We start from the raw sequence: 26,455 nt of genomic DNA on the forward strand, positions 1-26,455 counted from the left end.
CCACTATTTCATTTATTATCATTAGAACCATTTGTCTCCTAGACATCTCGATATATGATGATTCCTCTGAATTTTCCACTTTTTCCATGAAACATAAAAATCGTTAAAACGAAGTCGTCGTAACTTAGACCTAAGCCTAAAATTTATAGCTCCCCAACGTACTTAAAGAAGAAATTTCGCAATAACTTTTTATAACATTAATATGAAAAATGTCATGTCATATCTTTCGTTCAAAAACTTTTTCTCGCCTTTTATTTGATAAGTGGCAGACGGGCTGGTGGCAAGTGGTCTCCGCTATAGACATTTACAACACCAAAAGATCCGCCAATGCTTCGCCAGCTTTGAAGGAGCTCTCTTTTTGCACCTTTTTTAAAACGCCTCATGGCGGAGCACGATGAGAATGCTTCAGAAGGAATCTCGTTCGAAAAATAAGCTCACGAACCACTATACGTGTCAAATTTGTGTCGAATTTACCTATTTTTTCTTGATTTGTGGTAGAGCAATCAACAGTCTGATACACAAAGGGTTTTAGGTTTGATTCTCGATCAGATGAGACATAAACAGGTCGATCAGGTTAGGTTATAAATTCAGACTTTTTTTGACAGACCTGAGTTTTTATGTATGGTCTTATTTTTGAGTCCCTGGTTACAGTTAATCCTAGTGTTAATATATGAGCGTAGAAAGCATATTTACATCTTGTAAATCAGTACTCTAAATCTAAAATCAGTAATCTAATACTAATACACCACAATGTGAAGGGAATCGTAAAACTAAATACTTATGTCATTTCAACATAAATGTTAGTTATTCTGTTCACACTCGAAGCACAATTTTTCCGTCTCGAAACTGTAAAACACGCTTGATTTGAACCACCTTTTCATGTAGAAGAAATCGTGCACTCGAAGTCAGACGTTGCGGCTCGAAAACTTTATTGTGCGCCTCAGTAAACGCTGTCCCAGTTCACGTTGAAATTCTAGCGAACATTGTACGTACTCGATCTCACGATTCTTTAACCTGTTATGTATTGGGAAAATTTTAAACTTTTTTTGGATTGGAACAGTAAACGCACTTGCAGTGCTGATGACACTGCCCGGAATAGTCTCTGTGGTCAACTCCAAATAGAATGCGGGTTTTACTTCACCTTATAAAATAGGAGGAGGGAGGAATAAGATGGTCCTCTTATGTGGAAATCAGCCGCCATTCACTCTTCCACCAAAATACAGAACTTCACGTGAAATGGGTGTGTGGTGGTACTTTTTCGATCGAACAACGTTAAAATGTGTCACAGGTTCATTTTTGACAAAAACTAAAACTGTGTCAATACTCGTAAATTAAAACATAAGCTGTTTCTCTAGCCGAGAATCGAATAAGTTCTTTATGAAAACAAAACAGCCTGTATTATAACGCCATCTATATAATAAAGTCGCTTAAGAGCGAGCTTAATTCTCCGCCACGCCAGTTCATGACACGTTTAAGGCTCATGCCTTAAACGTGTCATGAACTGATGAACGAACTAGCTTCCTACTTAGCAAAAAAACATTCGGTCCCCAAATTTGCCGCCCCAAAAATCTGCCGCCCTAGGCTGAAGCCTACTCAGCCTGCTGGTAAATCCGCTACTGAGCAATTACAACGTTAACTGGCCGAGAACTATTATCATATTAGCCACGGTCGATGTATCAATATGTAACTTGAACCGATAATATTACATACATATGTAATACACAGTACACTGTATGCACGACCTGTTCGAATTTCCATGTTCCATTAAACTATGAAGATTTGTTGTGAAAGTACACATAGATCAAAATAATACAAGTGAAAAATTACTTTGCATTGTTAGTCTTAGTATAAATCAAATATTGTGCCTTGATACACTTCTACTCTCAAAATAGGAGTAGTTTGGGCCATAGCTCATCATGAAGAAAATGAAGTGGATAAGAATATTCTAAAGACGTTTTCATTCAAAGTTAAAGCATGGTATATTTATTTTTTAATACTCATATAACTTTTAAAAGCTTAGAGATACGTGGATGAAATTTAGTTCACAATATGTGGTAGCAAATACAGTGGTGTGTGATGGTAGCACATATTGTAATGTTACTTATGTCTGACTTTGCTCTCTTGGACCTCTTTTACGATAAAGAGGATTCTATGTCATAATCCGGGTCATAAACTATTTAGGTTCAAATTTTCATCCAATCTAATCAGTATTACTTGCCTCAAAGAGTAACAAGGTGGTTTTAAAGGGTATGGTAAGGGAGACAGACTTTTCCGAGGCGTTCCAGCTTAGTCCTCAGGGGTAGCGGCGCATATGTGGCCGACCTCAGATAGGAATATTTAATCCTATCTGGGGTTGATTACAGATGTCCATGGGCGGCAGTAGCCACTTATCAGGTGGACTGCATGCTCGTCTGCTACACCTATATTTAAAAAAATGTGAGCCGTCACGGGACGCCTGGCAGATGTGAAACATCGACATTATTTTGTAAAAGTAATATGCAGAAAATAACATATTGTGATAGGAACTAAATATGTCATAATGATAAAATAAAATATTACGATTTTTGCGCATGGCGACGCGTCGCCACACCGTACACACTACTGCATATAGACTGTATATATATACGGCATGCGTCGCCACGCCAGAAATCGGTTTTACGTGCGGCTATAGATGTTTCACATCAAAAATTTTAATTGGCTCCAATATATTAGTAAACTCAAGAATCTTAGCTAGTTATTTCAATATATGTATTACTAAAATCGTAAATTATAAGTATCAATAATGAATGTTTCACAATAAATGCCACTATGATTAGAAAAAATAATTAATTTTTTAATGTTCATATTTATAACAAATAAGAAAAAACTTTCGTGCGCTGCACGCCATCAGCTGATTTTGAAATACAATTCTGTCAGTCTTAATAAATTTATTCTTTGAGAAGAATGAAATTAAAATTAATTAATAATTTAAAAACATTGTATGCAATGAAATTTATGTGAATTTTAATCTACCAAGATAGTAGATTTTACATTTGCTGGCGCTCAAAACACACCAAATATACGCGTGCTTAATGCACAGATAAATGCATACTTTAATTATAAAAAAATAATTAACTTACTGATGACTTGATGGTGTGTCATAGTGTGATTTTGCTTTCTTTGCAGGAGGCTGATCACTTTCACTCTCTAAATTATCACGGTCAGACATTTTATTATTAGAAAAATAATTTGTTTTCAAGCATTGATCTATAACCTGAAGTTACGCCGCAAGCGGGCAAAACTTAAAACATACAAAATACGTCAAGTGGTGTAAAACGAGTTAAAACGACTCCAGTCGCTCCCGCGCGGCGTAGTAATACACACTAATGTCACTGAACACGTTAAACGTCATTATTTTGAATTTTAAGCCTCAAAATGCCTTCTTGTGCAATGCGTAAATGCAAAAATTATGCTCGAAAAAGAAACAAGCTTCATGGAATCACCTATCACACGTAAATAAAGAGAAATTATTAAATTTTGTTTATTTTTCGTGTTCGATCCGCCATGATTACGTGAGTAACCAGAAAGAGACAAAGTATGTTTTTGTCAATGAAAGTGATAAAGACGCAAAATGCATGGTCATAGATCAACAGAACAGAAGTGACATTTTATTGAAGCTCACGATGTTCATATGTCGTATGTTATAGTTTAAGATCCCACTGCTTAATTTTTATATTAGTGTGTTTTTAGTCAAAATATAACTTTTTATAGTTTATTTTAATAAAATAAAAGCGATATATGGGAAATTCTGTATCCTAATCTCTAAATTTTCTTCGATACCTGTGGTAAATAATAAAAAATATTACCATAAAATTTATATAGGATAGTATACGGTATTTTAAAATTTCTTTAATTGAATAAATTCACCTAAACATAATTTAATAAACAATCTTTGTATAGCCAGAAATTAATCCTCAAAAAGACCACGGTAAGATTCGAATCTTATATATAAAATTCGCATGTCACGATGTTAGTTACTTTACTCCTGCGAAACGGCTTTACTGATTTTCATCAAAATTTATATGCATATTCAGTAAGTCTGAGAATTGGCTACTATCTATTTTTCATATCTCTTAAGTGATAAGGGTTGTTCACCCTTAACATTTTTTTTATTTATATGGCAACACAATGTTTGCTGGGTCAGCTAGTACATAACATTTATAAAATGTACACAACTTTGCAATTAATGGTCGTGTGTAAAATAAAACTGAAAATAATAAACATAAATTAGTAAAGATACTTCGCCGCCTTGAAATTGAATGAAGCCACAAACGGCTTATTAGTAAGTTCTTTTTTTAAATTCTTGACCAATAAAAACATTTTTAGAGAAAATTTACAAATAAATAACTAATACTGCGTAATTTACATAATAAATAAATAATTATTTCAAATATTTTAGGGACATTTTAGCACGGAGACGTGGCAAAACTTTTTTACGCAACTATTTCAATTCTCAAAACTGGGTACATTTTTTTGTTAGGAGTGAGTAATCTTTACTAATCTATGATAATAAATATAAACAATTTTTAAATCGTATATTTTAAACCAGTCGATACATCTGTATAGATACATTCTTTCAAATTATATATTTATATAATAATAATTTATTTAGTTAAACTGTACTATAACATTTCTATGTAAACGATGTACTAAAACTATTATCGACAGTTTTGGACATTTTTTACCTTCTGTTCCATTATTTCATTGTCTTTGACAAGCATGCGTATCAATGGGAAAACCACCATACGTCCCGTTTTTAACGGGACAGTCCCTTTTTTCGATGCTTCGTGCCGTTGTCTCCGAAATGAACCGTTGCCATTGTCAATTAAGTAACAGTAAATATTATAATTATGAAAAAAACATGGGGTGCTCCATTTATCAGTTTTCATAAAGCGCCCCACATTTTTTGCACAATTATACTATTTACTTTTCCTTAAATGATTCCTAGATTGAAAATTATTTTCTACTTTTTAGTTAATTTTATCATAAAATCGTGTTTTTTTTATTATTTTTAACTATATTTTTTAAGTAAAAAGTATTTGACATAAAAAAATCGATGTCCCGTTTTGACTGAAGTAATCATTGGTCACTATATTCCATTGTCAATATTTACGTTTGCGTACACTTGAAACGCAAGGTCAAACACTAGTTGTCTTTTTTTATCACATTGTTCTAATAGCTCTGTCCCTTATAGAACATTTGTCTATGTAGTTAAAGGTAAGCGTCGCCACGCCAGAAATCTTTTTTACGTGCGGCTATAGATGTTTCACATCAAAAAAAACAAACAACCAAGCTACCTTCATAAACTATTATATAACGCATTTTTATTATATTATTACAAAATATATTTTTTGTAATATAATAAATGGGTTGCATAAATATACAATATAAAGTAAAACTCTGAACTCTCAATGTGTTAGACATATTATTTTCAAACAATACCATTTATAAGGTTTTGCAAGGTTCCAAGAATTTATCTGTTTTCTTATGCCCGCCCATTTCCTGTTAAAGGAATTGCTCGTCCGTTTGAATTCAGTGACATTAAAAGACAAAGAGATGTCTCTATAAACGACAGCGTTAAATTCCTGGAAAGAATAACGTCTTGCGTTAACGTCGCACGTTTTAATGGAGAATGCCGTTGTCTGTAAATAAGAAAAAGGATAAATAATAAATAAAATAAATAAATTTAATAATTATGATAAATTATTATTAATTATTATTATTATAAATTATTATAAATTATTATTTATTTAATTATTCTGATAAATTTCACAATTATGGCATCGTGACTTGAACTCTAAACTACACTAATTGACTAAGCTCTTGACAGCAGTGTAGTGGTGTTAATTTGGTGCTTCTCATGGTAAGTATAGTTCGCGTAAAACTGCTAGTCCGCTCTGAATGTAGAAATGAATCGAGTCGCCATAGCAAATTGTATGACTACACCTGCTCGCATCAACTTCGCGCGAAACTAGCAGTTTGGCGCGGACTATAATGAACTTGATTTGAGTATAAATTAGCATAATAAACTCGAAATAGCCTGGGTAGATGGTTTTTAAGGGGGCTCCAATAGCAGAGGCTTAATGAACTTGGTTTAAAAAAACTAGTCTGTTTTTTTTTTCACCCTATTCCCTGAACAGTATTCTACCTGAAGACAGTCACAGATGCGTGGCTATTCCTGTAAACTATGTCTAAGAATTTGACTGACAAGTCAGCAGGGTTTACTACAAAAAATGCTTCACGCTAGATGTAAGTATGACGGCGGTACCTCTCCAGTCAAACTATACGGCTTTCACCACTGTTTAAATTAAGTAATTAGATTAAGTTATTAATGACAATGACCCGATAATGACACTTTCTGAATCTTGCTGAATCTTGATAAACATTCATACACACATACATAAACTACATAAACTTTTTACATAAACTTTTACACTAGCGTCACTTATTCGCAAAATCACATTGAAGAAGAACCAACCCTTTACTTGTGTTTTTTCATCCCTGCGGAAAAATTTACGGTCGATACCACGATAAGCCACTTAACGTAAATAGATGAATACATCTTGCGGTAAAACTTTTCCCTCGAGGATGCTATAACGTCACTAAGACGGTAAAATTACAGTCTGAGTGACGTTATTGTGATACCGTCTGAGTGAGTTTATGACTACTCAAATGCTATACAAGATTACACATATCAATAACGACTAACAGGTAACATAGACGTAACAGTATGAAATTATGGTGTGATGCAAACATTATATTATGTTACAACACAATGCGAACAACGAAAATACTTCTTAATTTCAAAGAACATTTTTGTAAACTCTGAATTTATCTAAGTTTAGTTTAGTTTTGTTTAGTTTGTCTATCTAAAGACATAGCTTTATATTCGTAAGTGCGGAATAGGGAATGCGACCCCGTGTAATTTTCGGGATCAATCCCGAAGCATAATATGACGAGATCTCATTCGAGATTGACGGGATTGTGGAGGAACAAAGGGGAGATATTTGCAATTTGTATATAATTGCTGAATCACGCTGTTGCCAACGAGTGTTCAGTCGGAGAGGGCCTTCTCAGCAGCTGGCTACTTTGCAAGGGATATAAGATGCCGGTTGGCAGATAGTCCACTTGATACACTTTGTTTTTTTAAGAAGTTATTTTTAAAATCACCCATAACTACTTTTTAATCTTTAACTATTATATACCTTGTTTTGAGCAGTGATATGTTAAGAAACTCGGCCTCTCGATCGAGAGGTCCGAGGTTAAAATCGCAGGCACGCACCTTTGATTTTTCAAAGTTATGTGCGTATTAGAAATTAATTATCATTTGCTTAAACGGTGAAGGAAAACATCGTTAGGAAACCTGCATACCTGAGAGATGTAAAAAAAATATCTCAAATGTGAAGTCTACCAATACGCACTTGGGCAGCGTGGTGGACTATTGCCTAATCCTTCTCATTCTAAGAGGAGACCCGTGCCCAGCAATGGGACAATAATGGGTTGTTGATGATGATGATGATGATACCTTGTTTTGATTATTTTAGTAAAACTGTTTATTATTTCGTTACTTTAGTTAAATTAAAGGATAAAGGCTTTTGTGCCCAATAATATTTTGTTTCACTTAACCTCACTATAACCAACAAGCAGTTTTCATCTTTACAGTAATGTGATTTTTTAACTAGGCAAGATCCCGAAAATCTCGGGATCCTGCGGGATTGTGATTTATAATCCCGCGGGATCTCGACTTTACGATCTCGAGTCGGGATTGCATTCACTAAAGCTGAATAAATAATAAGTAAATATTTAAAAAATAATAAACTTTCACATAAGCATCACATTGGCTCAATTATTATGCAAAATACGACGAGACGAAGGTGGTAGAATCTTTTGTGGTTCGACTCCAGCGCCACCACCGCCACACCTATTTCTACCTAATAACAGCAGTTAGGCGCTGCTGTGTTCCGGTTTGAAGGGTGTGGTAAGGGAGACAAACTTTTCCGAGGCGTTCCAGCTTAGTCCTCAGGTGTAGCGGCGCATCTGTGGCCGACATCAGGTATGAATATCTAATCCTATTTGAAGTTCATTACAGATGTCCATGGGCGGCAGTAGCCACTTACCATCAGGTGGACTGGATGCTCGTCTGCTACTCCTATACTATAAAAACAAAATGAAGCCAAAAATTAGGTACTCGAATACAAAAAAAAAGGATTATAAGAAGCCATTTTTTGTAATCTTTTAAATTTAAACAAATTACACACATAACGTTATCGGTCAAGTTCTCATATTGTTAAAAGACAATCAATCGAGAAATCGAATTTGCTATAGTAATTGTAGCGAACTGATCGAAAACTATTAACATATTGGCCACGATCGATATGTCAATATGTAACCTAAGCCGACAATATACATATTATGTACACTATCGCGCGAACTGTGAGCGAATTTCCATGTTCCTAGTTAGTATGTGTACCGTTTAGTTAGTGACTGGGTAAGTTTGTGTAGTTCTTGTAAAGGACTTACAGTATGCTCGTAATGCATATTATATTTTATCAACGACTAATATGAAAATATATCTTGCTAAAAATTGTATTTTTATGCTACTGTGGAAGGTAATGTTTCTTGAACGTATTTATGTGTGTATCTCTTATTGTTTAGTACACGCTACACCTTGATGGATATGGATATGATAAATATATTAGATGCTGTTGCATTTATCTAAATTGTGAGCACACAAGTTACATGACTTTCCTTTTCAGTTAATTATGTTGAAGCACTCGGAGTTATTTTTTTATAGTTATTACTTACTAGATGACCCAGCAAACTTTGTACCGCCTCAAAATCTATTTATCAAATATATTCATAAAATATAGCCTATGTTACTCGTAGATAATGTAGCTTTCGAATGGTGAAACAATTTTTAAAATCGATCCAGTAGTTTTTGGCGCCTATTCATTACAACCTAACAAACAAACAAAGTTTTCCTCTTTATAATATTAGTGTAGATTATTATACTATACTTTATATAAGTCGATCGAGGTAGGGTTAGATAAGATTAACCATACATAACGAACCTTCCCTGATAACATAGATATTCCTATCTTCCAAAAAAAAATCCTTGTAATCTTTACAGCTGTTTTTAGGAAACAAGTCAAATAACCTGCTATATACATAACCAATATGCCTTATTTATAGTTTGATGTAAACAAAATGCTAATGTTAAATTTTAAGACTAGCATATAACATACATAGATATCGATCGGTAATTACGGCATATTGGTGACGATCGATATTGCAATACAACACTTACCTACGAGTATGTACAACATTGTATAGCAACCACAACTTGCGTCAGAACTTCCTTGTAAGGGATTAGTTATATTAAACTTCGTGTATTGAAACTTAGTATACGATGTTTCTTCGGAATCTATACAACATTACGAATATCAATACACTATATAATATTATGATACGATTAGATAATATTACGGCGATAGTTGTTTTCTCTTGTAACACAAGAAATACACCAAAATCTTTCAAAAATATATGTTTTTTATCACAAACCAATTATTATTACACTACTGGGTGACCCACTGAGTACCCCACTCGGTAAATGTCCGTTGGACGGGTTCACCTACTTTAGAAAACCTTGTATTGAACTCACAGGGATATATGTAGCTTTCCTCACGTTCTATATATAGACATAGGTTATTATTAGAATCAAGATTAATTGGAGCTAGAATTAATTAAAATAGATGTATTGAACCCAACACAGATAACTCAATTACTAAATCAAATTGACCTAATATGCTACCATACATCGCTTCGAATATGAACACAATGTTGGACTTATGAATAATTTTATTTGGACCACCAACTTGCCTTCCAATTTGTTCATACTTAAGCCGTCCTTTCTGCCTCCTAAATTTTAAATCCCGTAGCTTATCTAGTCCAATTATTTTGGACACTTTCAGTGAATTCAGTGTCTGTGTGAGTATTATGTTGATCCTTATGAGGGTCAAGTAGGCCACGAACTAAGGGAGCTTTCCTTAATAAGTTTTATCATTCTTCTCTCCGTAACTGACGAGGACAGCTCTAATTAAAACTTAAGAACCCTCGGAGTTTCGCCCCTAAACTTTTTGATCCTTTTAAATTATCTACTGAAAGGTGAGCTAGACTGTCTACCTAAAACTTATTGGAAATACTATGATAAGTGACAATGTGAATGGGAAATTAGAACAAATCTAGTTAGGTAGACTTTGGTACAATTTAGAATGTGATTAACCTGTCAAGTGATGACCTGAATAGATGGTAAAAGAAGATCAGGGAGGTAAAACCGCCAAATATATTTCCAGTGTGAAGCAGTTCTTGCGTTTCATTGAAAGAGAATTCGCTACTAAGCTTCTTAGACCTCATGAGTAGAACACAGTAGTGGTAAAACCCTTTTGTTATAAAAAAATAACCTGATTCAAAAATTTTACGTTCGCGGCAATTCTTGTTTTTTTCTTAAATGATTAGACTTGGTTTGATAATTATAATAATCTACATAAGGTCTAGTATGGGCCTTAATTATATCCATTCACTGTAGGTAGTCTCTAGTAACGAGCAGTGATAGCCTAGTGGATAAGAAACTTGGCCTCTCGATTGAGGGGTCCGAGGTTCAAATCCCAGGCACCTCTAATTTTTCTGAGTTATGTACGTATTAGAAATTAATTATCACTTACATAAATGGCGAATGAAATTATCTTGAGGAAACCTGCACCCCTGAGAGATTTATTAATAAAAAAATGTGAGCCGTCACGGGACGCCTGGCAGATGTGAAACATCGACATTATTTTGTAAAAGTAGGTAATATGCAGAAAAAAACATATTAATTTTTTAATGTTCATATTTATAACAAATAAGAAAAAACTTTCGTGCGCTGCACGCCATCAGCTGATTTTGAAATACAATTCTGTCAGTCTTAATAAATTTATTCTCTGAGAAGAATGACATTAAAATTAATTAATCATTTAAAAACATTGTATGCAATGATTTTTATGTGAATTTTAATCTACCAAGATAGTAGATTTTACATTTGCTGGCGCTCAAAACACACCAAATATACGCGTGCTTAATGCACAGATAAATGCATACTTTAATTATAAAAAAATAATTAACTTACTGATGACTTGATGGTGTGTCATAGTGTGATTTTGCTTTCTTTGCAGAAGGCTGATCACTTTCACTCTCTAAATTATCACGGTCAGACATTTTATTATCAGAAAAATAAGCGGGCAATACTTAAAACATACAAAATACGTCAAGTGGTGTAAAACGAGTTAAAACGACTCCAGTCGCTCTCGCGCGGCGTAGTAATACACACGAATGTCACTGAACACGTTAAACGTCATTATTTTGAATTTTAAGCCTCAAAATGCCTTCTTGTGCAATGCATAAATGCAAAAATTATGCTCGAAAAAGAAACAAGATTCATGGAATCACCTATCACACGTAAATGAAGAGAAATTATTAAATTTTGTTTATTTTTCGTGTTCGATCCGCCATGATTACATGAGTAACCAGAAAGAGACAAAGTATGTTTTTGTCAATGAAAGTGATAAAGACGCAAAATGCATGACCATGCATTTTGCGTCTTTATCACTTTCATTGACAAAAACTTTCATTGATTGAATTGAACTGTCATAGATCAATGAAAAAATTTTCATTGATCTATGACCATAGATCAACAGAACAGAAGTGACATTTTATTGAAGCTCACGATGTTCATACGTGTATGTTATAGTTTAAGATCCCACTGCTTAATTTTTATATTACTGTGTTTTAGTCAAAATATAACTTTTTATAGTTTATTTTAATAAAATAAAATCGATATATGGGAAATTCTGTATCCTAATCTCTAAATTTTCTTCGATATCTGTGGTAAATAATAAAAAATATTACCATAAAATTTATATAGGATAGTATACGGTATTTTAAAATTTCTTTAATTGAATAAATTAACCTAAACATAATTTAATAAACAATCTTTGTATAGCCAGAAATTAATCCTCAAAAAGACCACGGTAAGATTATATAAAATTCGCATGTCACGATGTTAGTTACTGTACTCCTGCGAAACGCTCTTACTGATTTTCATCAAAATTTATATGCATATTCAGTAAGTCTGAGAATTGGCTACTATCTATCTATTTTTCATATCTCTTAAGTGATAAGGGTTGTTCACCCTTAACATTTTTTTTAATTATATGGCAACACAATGTTTGCTGGGTCAGCTAGTACATTTATAAAATGTACACAACTTTGCAATTAATGGTCGTGTGTAAAATAAAACTGAAAATAATAAACATAAATTAGTAAAGATACTTCGCCGCCTTGAAATTGAATGAAGCCATAAACGGCTTATTAGTAAGTTTTTTTTGAATTCTTGACAAATAAAAACATTTTTAGAGAAAATTTACAAATAAATAACTAATACTGCGTAATTTACATAATAGATAAATAATTATTTCAAATATTTTAGGGACATTTTAGCACGGAGACGTGGCAAAACTTTTTTACGCAACTATTTCAATTCTCAAAACTGGGTACATTTTCTTGTTAGGAGTGAGTAATCTTTACTAATATACGATAATAAATATAAACAATTTTTAAATCGTATATTTTAAACCAGTCGATACATCTGTATAGATACATTCTTTCATCAAATTATATATTTATATAATAATAATTTATTTAGTTAAACTGTACTATAACATTTCTACGTAAACGATGTACTAAAACTATTATCGACAGTTCTGGACATTTTTTACCTTCTGTTCCATTATTTCATTGTCTTTGACAAGCATGAGTATCAATGAGAAATATACGTCCATACGTCCCGTTTTTAACGGGACAGTCCCTTTTTTCGATGCTTCGTGCCGTTGTCTCCGAAATGAACCGTTGCCATCGTCAATTAAGTAACAGTAAATATTATAATTGTGAAAAAAACATGGGGTGCTCCATTTATCAGTTTTCATAAAGCGCCCCACATTTTTTGCACAATTATACTATTTACTTTTCCTTAAATGATTCCTAGATTGAAAATTATTTTCTACTTTTTAGTTAATTTTATCATAAAAGCGTGTTTTTTATTATTTCTAACTATATTTTTTCAAGTAAAAAGTATTTGACATAAAAAAATCGATGTCCCGTTTTGACTGAAGTAATCATTGGTCACTATATTCCATGGTCAATATTTACGTTTGCGTACACTTGAAACGCAAGGTCAAACACTAGTTGTCTTTTTTTATCACATTGTTCTAATAGCTCTGTCCCTTATAGAACATTTGTCTATGTAGTTAAAGGTAATCGTCGCCACGCCAGAAATCTTTTTTACGTGCGGCTATAGATGTTTCACATCAAAAATCTCAAATGTATGTGAAGTCTACCAATACGCACTTGGCCAGCGCGGTGGACTATGGCCTAATCCTTTGTACTCTGAGTGGAGACCCGTGCCCAGCACTGGGACAATAATGGGTTGATGATGATGAGTCTCTAGTAATGATTATGTCTTACAGGCAACACACAGTCACAAGCGCCAGTCACACAAACAATACTCATAATTTAAGCCTCCACCTCCGCATTGCGTTCTAATTCAATCGTCAGGTACAACATAATGTACGTTCTCAGCTAATATTATCGCCTCCTACGCTTAATGGATACCTACATCACCCAGTAGATCTACGTGGGCATAATTATTTTGCAACTCACTGATCTGCGTGGTCGGCTTGCGTGAGCTTAAAATGTTATCCCGCACATAAACACTCCTGACAGATATTTCTTACATGAGCTTAATTCCTAGAACATAAAATATTGTGAGAAGATCTAACATAGAATTTGTCCGAACCTAAAGTTGGAAGGTATGACGATTCTGTGTTTTCTGTATTGCGCTATAGTGGTGTGATGTAATCCCTCTTATCCTCTATAGATTTTATCCGGAAGCTCAATCATTCAGCATGCTACGCAGCGCTACGGTTGGTATTTCCCTACGCGACAGAATCCATAATCATGAAATCCGTAGACGAGCTACGTTTATCTTTTGAAAACCTATGGGTTAACCAGGTCGTTTCGTTCACCTATGGGTTAACGTTAACCTAGGGTTTACCAGGTGGTCGTTCACAGGGCCAATACTATTTTGGAATAAAATGTTCTCGAAAGATATGAATGTCAAAGCAAAAGGAGCACAAGGTTTAGCTATTGGCGTGGATAGACAGCAAATCTGTTAAATTCAGATAGCACAGGACTAATTGATGGAGCATCAACAAAGTAAAGCCTATATTCAAAAATGAAACTTATAAAACTAGTCATAACCAAATCCAAAACCTTAGGTAGAACCTAAATTATATAAATATCCCTAATCTATTTAGGACAAAGATAAGAAATGCATAACCATATGCTTATTCACAGCATATAAAAAATGTCAACAAAGTTGCTATAACATAAATATTTGATAAGCAAAATATTGACTGCAAAAGTATTATGAAAACACAGTAAATAAATAAAATTTAAACTAAAGGTTGATCACGTCAGCACATGTCACAATATGTGAAGTTAATTCCCCGAATTAATGTTAATGCGGCGCTGTCAGTGCGGGCAGTCTTTGTTTTATCCCTCCCTGTCGCTATTTTCATGATACCTCCACTACAAAACTGAATAAAACTTTCTAACAACTATACCGGTGAAGGTGCCGTAATTTACTCGACAGTTTCATTTCAAAAAGGGATTTTTCAAATTTGAAATCATGAAATTTGTGACATACGATGTGGACTTTTCGGGTATTTCTGCTGAAAACAACAAATATAGAATTCATTCTATCACAGTTGTCAAAGAGTAGATTCCTTTTTAGCCGAAGTCTAGAGTCACAACCGCCACACCTGATAATGCCTTTTAATAATAGCGTTAAATGATTTTGTGTCTTGGTTAAAACAGCGTGATAAGGGAGAAATAACTTCGTGAGTGACGACACATCTTTGGCCGACCTCAATACGTCCAGGAGGTTTTTAAAGGACTCTAATACATTGATTGCGTGTCGATTAGGTATATAAATCTCTTCCAGACGGTAATCTATTTAATAAGCAAAGTGTCGTTACATAGAAATGTGCCTACTTTAAGAGGGAATCCATTAATCTATGTCACAGCAGAGCCTTTCAAGAGAATATTAATCATCCTCGGATTACTTCTTGTTCGCAGACCTTTGCCGAAAGGAAACCTGAATATACGTCAACGGTCACTTAACATTGTTATCGTTACATTAATATTTAATTAATAACAGGTATAATACGTAAATGAAAAATAATTTCAAAGACGTCTGTTATGAAGTTTCTTTCGCCACTTCTTCGCCATAACGAAAACCCTTATGAAGTGGTGGTAAATGTGTTGACATTCAAAAAGTTCTCTGTAAAGAACCTATTTTAAATAAAAAAAAATATTTGATTTGAATACCGAATTATTGTTACCAGCATAGGCTTGTCAACTTATATTCATATATTAGAATCTTCTAATCCTCTTAAGTTTAGTAACATGTTTCGGTTCAAAATTTTAACGCTAAATATTTTTACTCTAAGTAGATTATATAACAGACATGACAAAGAATCAAACTTATTAAGTAGACATCACATAACAAAATACGCAAAAGAAAAGAGTTACATTTTGATATTAAACAAATAAAACAAAGAATATTGTAAAATGAGTATTTGGCAATAGCAATTTGGAGATTATTAAAGATTCAGCAACATTATTTATTAAAGATGAATTAATTTATTCACGAATCAGGGATGCAGCGGTTATCATCACGATTTACTCGTCCAATGCGCAGAAGGTTCGATTTCTAGCAAACATTTACACAATAAATATTGTCTGGTCATCTGGAAATTTATTTATTTGTCTGAATATGTATTAAATGCCACGAAAACCTTTTTTTACAATATTGAAGTATCAAACGAGCATGCATGCATGCATCTGGTGGTAAATGGCTACTGCCACCCACTGACTTCAATAATGAACCCCAGATAAGATTAAATACCTACGTGAAGTTGTCCACAGATGTCTGAAAAGCCTCGGATAAGTATAGTAAGTAAGTACGACCTTAGCACACCTTTCAAAGACTGCTTAACACTGCTGTTATAAGGCAGAAATATGTAATGGTGTTATTCTATTCCCACCTTCTAACGTTCTACCACCTTATAACTTGGTGACAATCTATGAATTTAAAAATATTTATTATATTTTTTGGCTTGTTAAACTCAAGTCGATTAAGTTCTTTCTTGGTTTACTACACAACACAAGGAATTAAATCTAAAACAACAGAGTACATCGAAAGTTCTCAATGTTAATGCTCTAATTCCCACCACTAAACATTTATTATCCCGCCGTAGTGAAACGGAGTTAGCTTTATCCCACTTTCATTCAACGCTATTGTTCTATGTACAAGTAATGTACATTAAAGGAGAGTAAGTCGTCTCGAACACAATGGGAATATTCAAGTGTTATTTATCGGAAAACAAGTGTGTTTGAAGCATCCAAGTCTTAATTAAAGCCGCTCGGAAAAGTTGCCGATGTGACATTTTTTGCGAGATTTAAAGGTATTGTAAATTATAATGGCAACATTCATTTTATTGTGATCACTGTAACTTAACTAAACATGGCTTTTATGTGTTTTCCCTATTTTCCCATGCTGAGATGGCTTACTTGTGACCTAGCTCGTAAGCCTTATACCGGTAGTAAAGCTTTTAGTGGTTCGACTTTGACAGTTACTAAGCCTTCAGATAATCTTGTACTTATCTTATGTCTGCAATGACATTCAACTATACATATTTAATATGTTTATACGTTAATACACTCTTGCCATGAAAGCAGATAAATGCAAAAAGCAGATAAACACAAAGCAGATAATAAGCCTATATACAGGTCAATTTATTAATCACATTATCAGTTCAACATTATTTATAAGTACACATTTATACCCATTTTTAGCTAAAGTGATTAAGGGTAAATTGTACCTGGCAATACTATTCGGAAGAAACACTAATGGCTCGTCCGTAAAGGAATCGTATCAAGAAAAGCCAGAGGTACATTTATTTGGCACAAAAGAAACCTAAACAAAGGCGACTAATGGGCAAACAAAGTAATGAGATCTTGGGACGGCGCATCAATCAATCAGGACTTCCTTAATGCGGTGCGACCAGTGTTGCCATTCAATTGAGATCTTAATGTGGAAGAATAAATTTGTATGAAGGGTAATTTGGGGACAATGTTTGAGCTGACGATTAAAAGCTATTTTTTTAATGTAACGTAAAGTTCGGTTTCAAGGTGGTAGAACCCTTCATAGTAAAATTCTAATGGGCAAACAACGTAATGAGATCTTGGGACGGCGCATCAATCAATCAGGACTTCCTTAATGCGGTGCGACCAGTGTTGCCATTCAATTGAGATCTTAATGTGGGAGAATAAATCGTAACTAACGTTTTAGAGGCTTCACTCTATTTCTCTATATTTTATAGTTATTCACTGCTCAGCGCTGCTGTGTTATTTTTTTAATGTATCATCAGGTCTCATTTGGAAATCCAATCCTATCTGGGTTTTGCTTGAATATGTCCATGGACATCAATAGCAATCAGATTGACGGCAGGGTCCTTTGCTCCATCTTCTATATTTTAAAAATATATATAAACGTCGAGTATCTGAATTTAGTTAAGTGAACAATAAACGGCGAACTGTAGGTAATTTTAATTCAAAGAGGTCAATGTATTTAATAAGGTTTGTGGTAATATTTGCCTTGCTGACCTCACTAAAATTAAAGTAGCTAATACAAATTTTATAGCGAAAGCATTCGCGTGTTAACCACGTAAAAAGTATTTAATGCAGTGAACTACTTAGCCGCCTGCGCCATATTGGCGCCAGGAGGGCGATTTTCTTATTTCTTTGGCGCGTTGGGGATAAAATGCGAACAATTTGCTTCGTTTCTTTAATTTCTTAAGTTACTTTCTTTTGGCTAATCCAATTTGTTGCCTATATTAAATAATTTAATCTTTATTAAGGAAAGGGTCTATAGATAATTATGGGATTAAAGTACTATTCTTATTTGAAGTTTCTTGTTTATACAGTAGTAGTATAAATATAAAGATCCGTAAACAAGTTTAGTCTTTAAAGAGTCCGTAGCGCCTGAACTATAAAAATAAAAATATATTTAAAACTACAGAGTTTCTTTAACTCATGTTTACTTATTTATATGGACTATTCTTCAAATAGATTGTAATACCTGTAATGTGATTTTCTAGCTATTTTCAAATCCAAGCCTGGTTGTTTCCTATTTCAATTTTCGACAAGGCTTAGGGGAACTTTAGACCACAGCCATTCTTTATTTAAAATCGTACTTAAAGTACAACGGATACCTACATCTTTCGATATTTACGGTGCAATAACTATTTATTTTCTAACGTACATAATATTTCATAATCATAGCCCCCCATATACTGTAGCTATTAAACGGTGAATAGTTGCTAACTTTTACGGAGTATTAAACAAAAGCCATTAGCTGGTCGCGATCTTCATAAAGTGCACACAAACACTTGGGAACAAACTTCCAAAAACAAGTTAAAGCTTGTTTCGGCTTCCAGCCCGCTCCCAACTTCCGAGGTTATAGTGGTCGGATGGCGTGTACATAACGCATATAGTATTTGTAAGTTATTTCACTCAGCTACTCGTAAATAGTTGTTAGGGTATGTTAAGGGTGGTTCGGGCAGTAAGAATCTCGTCCCGCTCAGCCAGCGACCCCGCAAAGGAGGGTATGATAGTTGTAGCGGCATACCGTCGTGAAAACCCGATGGTGTGATGGGCATAATTGCCAATCCGGGTCCAAATCCACGTCCAATTGAGGACGTCGGGAGGTGGACGAATTGGATTGTGTTGCGCTGGAGTTCCCATGGTGTTCCACTTAGCGCTGATGAAAGCCAACGGAGGTTTTAGTGAGTAAAAATCCCAATTACCCATGTGTCCCTCCCATGGCACCTAGTGCCATAAGATGCTTTCACCTCGTAAAAAAAAAAAGTTAAACTTACAGGTTAAAAGCTTGTAAAATTTTGTTAAAATAGTTGAAAAAGAAAATATGTCATTGTTGGTTATCTCTTAGGCCTACCCACAGCATTGTCCCTGTAGTTCCGGGACCAGAATAGGGCTACGGTATCCCCTGCCTGTCGTAAGAGGCGACTAAAAGGGGCTTTCGGGGTTACGGGCGGCAAGAGTGGGAGCTCGAACCGCCCGGCTAGCGACCCCGGGAAGGACGACGGTATGTGTGGTCGCATTCCGTCGTATACACCAGACGGTGTGGTGACACAATGGCGGTCACCTGGGCGGAGCCCGACGGGGCAGTGCGCTGAGAGGACTCCGGTCGCGTTCCTTTGGAGATCCCGGAGTCCTCTACGCAGCGCCGAGGACGGCCACCGGGGGGGTTTTAGTGCGGTAAAAGTCCCACATAACCCCGTGTCGCTCCCACGGCACCGGGTACCTTTTGAAGGTTTCCCCCTCGAAAAGAAAAAAAAAAAAAAAGGCCTACCCACAGCATAAGATAAAATTATTAAAGGTACCCACACGATCTATTAATGCCTCATTATATCAATGTTAAACGCTGTGATGAAGTGTATTTTAATATTAGCATGCATTATATTTTTATGAAAGGCTTTTGTTAAAAATGGCTTTCACTGACAAAAAAAATGTTTCCATACATTAATTAATAATTGCACACCTGTAATCTTACACGTCCTATTCGATGCTTCATATAAAATACATTTAGTAAAATCCAATTAAGCCTTGCAATTAAAATAAAGCTGTGTTGGAGCTTCGAACAAAAGCCGCATTGGAGAGTTCAATAATTACGAGATGGAATGTTTTTTGTGATTTATTTCAGCGCCTGACTTCCGGCCATTATAGGTAGAGTTGTGTAATCTATGAATTCTGTTTATTTTATTATGGTCGTTATTTAAATTTGTTAATTTGTCCCGTTGAAAAGAAACAAAATAGATGACGAACCTCTTTTTTTATCTGTGTAATCTTATTTAACCTTTGTTTACGTTACAAATTAACTTTATTTTACTTAAATTTACTTGTTTCTTCTTGTAATGTAGTGTAGTGTGTTTGTATAATAATTAATTTAATATTCAAACTTGATCGTGCAAAGCGAACAAAATATTTTTAAAGAAATATAATTTTTTGTAGGTACATAAAAATTTAATTAAGTAGAATACTACTTCAATTATTAACACATTACATTTTTGTATTTATAAAAAATAGGGTACTCACAACAATGAACTTATTTCATTATCTCACAAATTTTAAAGAACTCGAGAAAATTTCCATGCATTGCTTCAATTTAAAGTACAAAGAATCGTAATACAATCCACAAGATAGCCTTATCGTTTTATTGAAACGGTGTACTGTATGCGGACCAAATAAAGAGAACAAATACCAACTAGTTGGAAGCAATAAAGAGGGAACGGAAAGAATGGTAGTAATGCGAACGAAGTTTTCATTTTGCTGGCTGTTGGAGAGAAAATTCAATTCTCCGAATGTGGAGTACTCCCTACTATCATATCTAGTATTTGAATATACAGCTTTGTATTTTGAGACCATAGTTAAAAAAAATATATATTTTTTATGAATCAAAACTACTGTAAACATTAATAAACTCTAATGCTTTCTACTAGTGTCGTGGTTGATATGCACTCACCAAGACTAATTCACGAAAACACAGATATTCACCTGGCCGGGAATGAACCCGAGAAAAAACACAAACAATGATGCAGAGACTTTTTATTTATTACTTAGTTAATGCCATCCAAAATAAAATGTTATGAAAAATGTTGCCTTCATAGCAAAGTCATAAACAAAAAGCAATGAATAAATAAACTGTAAGCTTAACATTATATAATCCAGGATAATAAATTAGGAAGCATTACAATAACAAAACAAAGTAAAGTAAAAATCCTTGTAAAAATAAGGAGCTTCTTAAAATAGATTTAACAAATTAAGAACTAATTAAACATTGGAACAAAGAGATAAAGAAAATTCGGTCTCCATTTCTACCGTAACATTTAATTTCCTGGGAGTCAGATTATAATGAATGATTTTTTAATTAGCATAGTGAAAGCGTAGCAAGCATATTCCTGGAATTAATTACATTTTCATTTCGTTTAATCCACCATCGTTTTTCAATTTTTCAGTTTTTACATTAAATATATTCAAAAGATTAAATAGCTATAAAAGGTTTCCATATTTCGAAATATAGATTTTGAAATAGTCATGTATGATGTACTTAAATAAAAGTAAAAATATTTAATTTACAAATAGTATACGATACAGGATTTGGTTTAAATATTTTTTTACACAATACTTGCAAGATAATTGATCTTAAAATAATTTGTTTTGTAAAATACGTATGTCTTAATAAAAATATTAATTATGAAAATATAAAGTACAGACTCGAAAAAACCTAAATGTAGATTTTAAGTTTGCTTATAATATAATTATAAGCAAATTCATTCGATGACTATAAAATAATTACGTTATGACAAATATAGCAACACGCGTCCTGTCGACAAAATCACGTTAGGAAAGGTCAACCCCTGACATTTAATGAAAGCACAACCTTATTGAATGAAATTTCGATATTTTGTTCCACAATACAATAAATTATTTTAGTGTTTCCAATCAGAGTAAAGTTGCTCATACCTACTCGAATATTTAATTGTACATAAACATACTTTTATAATAGCATTTTAAAGGAGGTAGAACTTTGTGGTTCGATTACGGGGTTTCTGGTACCGCCACACCTATTTCTGCCTACTAAAAGCAGTTTTTGACCGCCGATGTGTTCCGTTTTGAAGGGTGTGATAAAATCTTTCATTCTTATTATAATATCATATACTTTCAAATGCTTACGACAACCCTAGAATATGAAACATATTTACAACATCAAAGGCGTCACTCATGTGAACGTCTTCCTTCCGTTTTGTCTACAAATATCCAGAATGTTTACCTATACATACACATAACTGTGGGTTTGTTTACTGCGGCCACGAAGGCTTCCGTAACGTAACAAACCGTTTATTTACGTAAAGAAGCCATATTGTACGTAGTGATGACCGCGCTGTTCTCATAAGATGGTATTACGCGGTAATATAGACGATCAGCAGTTGATAAATAATTCTAAACAGTTTCAAATAGAATACACAAGAAGCCATAATGTTACCGCCTACTAAATATACGTAAGATGAATTAGCTTCACGTAACGAATGAAAAGCTAATCGGCTTTTGAAAATTGTATACATATGACTGAAGTATTTTGGCGAGCTTTTTGTTTTTAACCATAGATAAGTATAGATATCTCACCGCCTTGTAATTGAAGGAAGCCATTAAATGGCTGACTATGGTCATGGTGTAATTTACGCGGAACAATGCCAACATGTGCAATTATGTAGTGCAAGAACACGAAATCGAAGAGAAAAAGTGCGGAGAAATATCGTATAATCGTTAAATTGTCGTAAGATCATAAATGCTCTAAAAACTATTTTTTTTTTGTAATATTTTTCAAACACAAAATTATTTTTTGTAATATTTTATTATGGTCGTTATTTAAATTTGTTAATTTGTCCCGTTGAAAAGAAACAAAATAGATGACGAACCTCTTTTTTTATCTGTGTAATCTTATTTAACCTTTGTTTACGTTACAAATTAACTTTATTTTACTTAAATTTACTTGTTTCTTCTTGTAATGTAGTGTAGTGTGTTTGTATAATAATTAATTTAATATTCAAACTTGATCGTGCAAAGCGAACAAAATATTTTTAAAGAAATATAATTTTTTGTAGGTACATAAAAATTTAATTAAGTAGAATACTACTTCAATTATTAACACATTACATTTTTGTATTTATAAAAAATAGGGTACTCACAACAATGAACTTATTTCATTATCTCACAAATTTTAAAGAACTCGAGAAAATTTCCATGCATTGCTTCAATTTAAAGTACAAAGAATCGTAATACAATCCACAAGATAGCCTTATCGTTTTATTGAAACGGTGTACTGTATGCGGACCAAATAAAGAGAACAAATACCAACTAGTTGGAAGCAATAAAGAGGGAACGGAAAGAATGGTAGTAATGCGAACGAAGTTTTCATTTTGCTGGCTGTTGGAGAGAAAATTCAATTCTCCGAATGTGGAGTACTCCCTACTATCATATCTAGTATTTGAATATACAGCTTTGTATTTTGAGACCATAGTTAAAAAAAATATATATTTTTTATGAATCAAAACTACTGTAAACATTAATAAACTCTAATGCTTTCTACTAGTGTCGTGGTTGATATGCACTCACCAAGACTAATTCACGAAAACACAGATATTCACCTGGCCGGGAATGAACCCGAGAAAAAACACAAACAATGATGCAGAGACTTTTTATTTATTACTTAGTTAATGCCATCCAAAATAAAATGTTATGAAAAATGTTGCCTTCATAGCAAAGTCATAAACAAAAAGCAATGAATAAATAAACTGTAAGCTTAACATTATATAATCCAGGATAATAAATTAGGAAGCATTACAATAACAAAACAAAGTAAAGTAAAAATCCTTGTAAAAATAAGGAGCTTCTTAAAATAGATTTAACAAATTAAGAACTAATTAAACATTGGAACAAAGAGATAAAGAAAATTCGGTCTCCATTTCTACCGTAACATTTAATTTCCTGGGAGTCAGATTATAATGAATGATTTTTTAATTAGCATAGTGAAAGCGTAGCAAGCATATTCCTGGAATTAATTACATTTTCATTTCGTTTAATCCACCATCGTTTTTCAATTTTTCAGTTTTTACATTAAATATATTCAAAAGATTAAATAGCTATAAAAGGTTTCCATATTTCGAAATATAGATTTTGAAATAGTCATGTATGATGTACTTAAATAAAAGTAAAAATATTTAATTTACAAATAGTATACGATACAGGATTTGGTTTAAATATTTTTTTACACAATACTTGCAAGATAATTGATCTTAAAATAATTTGTTTTGTAAAATACGTATGTCTTAATAAAAATATTAATTATGAAAATATAAAGTACAGACTCGAAAAAACCTAAATGTAGATTTTAAGTTTGCTTATAATATAATTATAAGCAAATTCATTCGATGACTATAAAATAATTACGTTATGACAAATATAGCAACACGCGTCCTGTCGACAAAATCACGTTAGGAAAGGTCAACCCCTGACATTTAATGAAAGCACAACCTTATTGAATGAAATTTCGATATTTTGTTCCACAATACAATAAATTATTTTAGTGTTTCCAATCAGAGTAAAGTTGCTCATACCTACTCGAATATTTAATTGTACATAAACATACTTTTATAATAGCATTTTAAAGGAGGTAGAACTTTGTGGTTCGATTACGGGGTTTCTGGTACCGCCACACCTATTTCTGCCTACTAAAAGCAGTTTTTGACCGCCGATGTGTTCCGTTTTGAAGGGTGTGATAAAATCTTTCATTCTTATTATAATATCATATACTTTCAAATGCTTACGACAACCCTAGAATATGAAACATATTTACAACATCAAAGGCGTCACTCATGTGAACGTCTTCCTTCCGTTTTGTCTACAAATATCCAGAATGTTTACCTATACATACACATAACTGTGGGTTTGTTTACTGCGGCCACGAAGGCTTCCGTAACGTAACAAACCGTTTATTTACGTAAAGAAGCCATATTGTACGTAGTGATGACCGCGCTGTTCTCATAAGATGGTATTACGCGGTAATATAGACGATCAGCAGTTGATAAATAATTCTAAACAGTTTCAAATAGAATACACAAGAAGCCATAATGTTACCGCCTACTAAATATACGTAAGATGAATTAGCTTCACGTAACGAATGAAAAGCTAATCGGCTTTTGAAAATTGTATACATATGACTGAAGTATTTTGGCGAGCTTTTTGTTTTTAACCATAGATAAGTATAGATATCTCACCGCCTTGTAATTGAAGGAAGCCATTAAATGGCTGACTATGGTCATGGTGTAATTTACGCGGAACAATGCCAACATGTGCAATTATGTAGTGCAAGAACACGAAATCGAAGAGAAAAAGTGCGGAGAAATATCGTATAATCGTTAAATTGTCGTAAGATCATAAATGCTCTAAAAACTATTTTTTTTTTGTAATATTTTTCAAACACAAAAATAGATGACATTGACAATTTCAATTGTCAAAACTGTCAAAACTACATTTTCATGTTAGGAGTGGGAAATCATTACTAATCTATGTTTTTACCCTACAATAGTCAATTTTATATGTAACATACAGTCACTAAGTCTATATTCGTGCTCGTTGACGTACGAGTACATGTGGACCATGTGTCTTTGTAACAATATGTAATGTATGATTTTTCTATTTCCAGGCGACACCGATGAACATGGCCTGCCCAAAGACAAGGACAAGGGTTGCGACACCAACCTCTACCTCTATCATGTAAGTTTGTTTGTAATTATAAGTTGTTACTACTACTACTATATTATTACGTACACAAACATCCAGACCCAGAAAAGATATCTAAAAATGTTATTTAGACATCTGTCTGGCCGTGAATCGAGCCTGATATCCAGTGCGTGTGTGCTTCGTGGTTACACTATAAGGGCACCACCGCTACATCAATTTCTCTATTATACTCTTAAATTTAAAGAGGATACATGATCATTTATATAAAGAATAAATAGCAGAGCGATTTAAACAGCGATAAAATATTTTAGTGAACCGCATATACGAGTATATGCATCCCGTGCATCTCAAAGGTAATTTCAAGTTAAGTCGGAAGTAAATTACAAAATTGCATCATATCTCTACTATATAAGATACACGTTAAATTTAAAATGAGTGGAAGCGACGGACAAGTTATTATAAAGGAGTGGGCTTAATAGTTCGTGATAAATTTTGTGTTTCAGCCAGGAAAACGTTGTTACGTTTTGTTGTATTTGTTTATAAAGACGTAGGGTTGTTTTTTTTTTTTTTTTTTTTGTTTACGAGGGGGAAACCTTCAAAAGGTACCCGGCGCCGTGGGAGCGACGCAGGGTTATGTGGGATTTTTACCGCACTAAAACCCCCCCGGTGGCCGTCCTCGGCGCTGCGTTGAGGGCTCCGGGATCTCCAAAGGAACGCAACCGGAGTCCTCTTAGCGCGTTGCCCCGTCGGGCTCTGCCCAGGTGAGCTTGACGCTCGCCACACCGTACGACGGTATGCGACCACACATACCGCCGCCCTTCCCGGGGTCGCTTACCGGGCGGTTCGAGCTACCCACTCTTGCCGCCCGCAACCCCGGAAG

The 26,455-nt window shown here is 33.8% G+C and overlaps 1 protein-coding gene across 9 annotated transcripts in view; it reads left to right on the forward strand.

Annotated features, from left to right (window-relative positions):
- The window catches only part of kcc (solute carrier family 12 member kcc), a 479,479-nt gene that overhangs the window by 416,434 nt on the left and 36,590 nt on the right, over positions 1 to 26,455 (forward strand). For all 9 annotated transcript variants that reach the window (XM_073084338.1, XM_073084401.1, XM_073084393.1 and 6 more), the window contains exon 3: positions 25,538 to 25,608. In XM_073084338.1, the coding sequence (XP_072940439.1) occupies positions 25,538 to 25,608 (71 nt within the window). The remainder of the gene's footprint in view (positions 1 to 25,537; positions 25,609 to 26,455) is intronic.

This window comes from Epargyreus clarus, unplaced genomic scaffold, assembly GCF_041222505.1.
Source record: "Epargyreus clarus isolate Ecla_fem2 unplaced genomic scaffold, WU_Ecla_fem_2.2 ptg000003l, whole genome shotgun sequence".
Taxonomy (NCBI): Eukaryota; Metazoa; Arthropoda; class Insecta; order Lepidoptera; family Hesperiidae; genus Epargyreus; species Epargyreus clarus.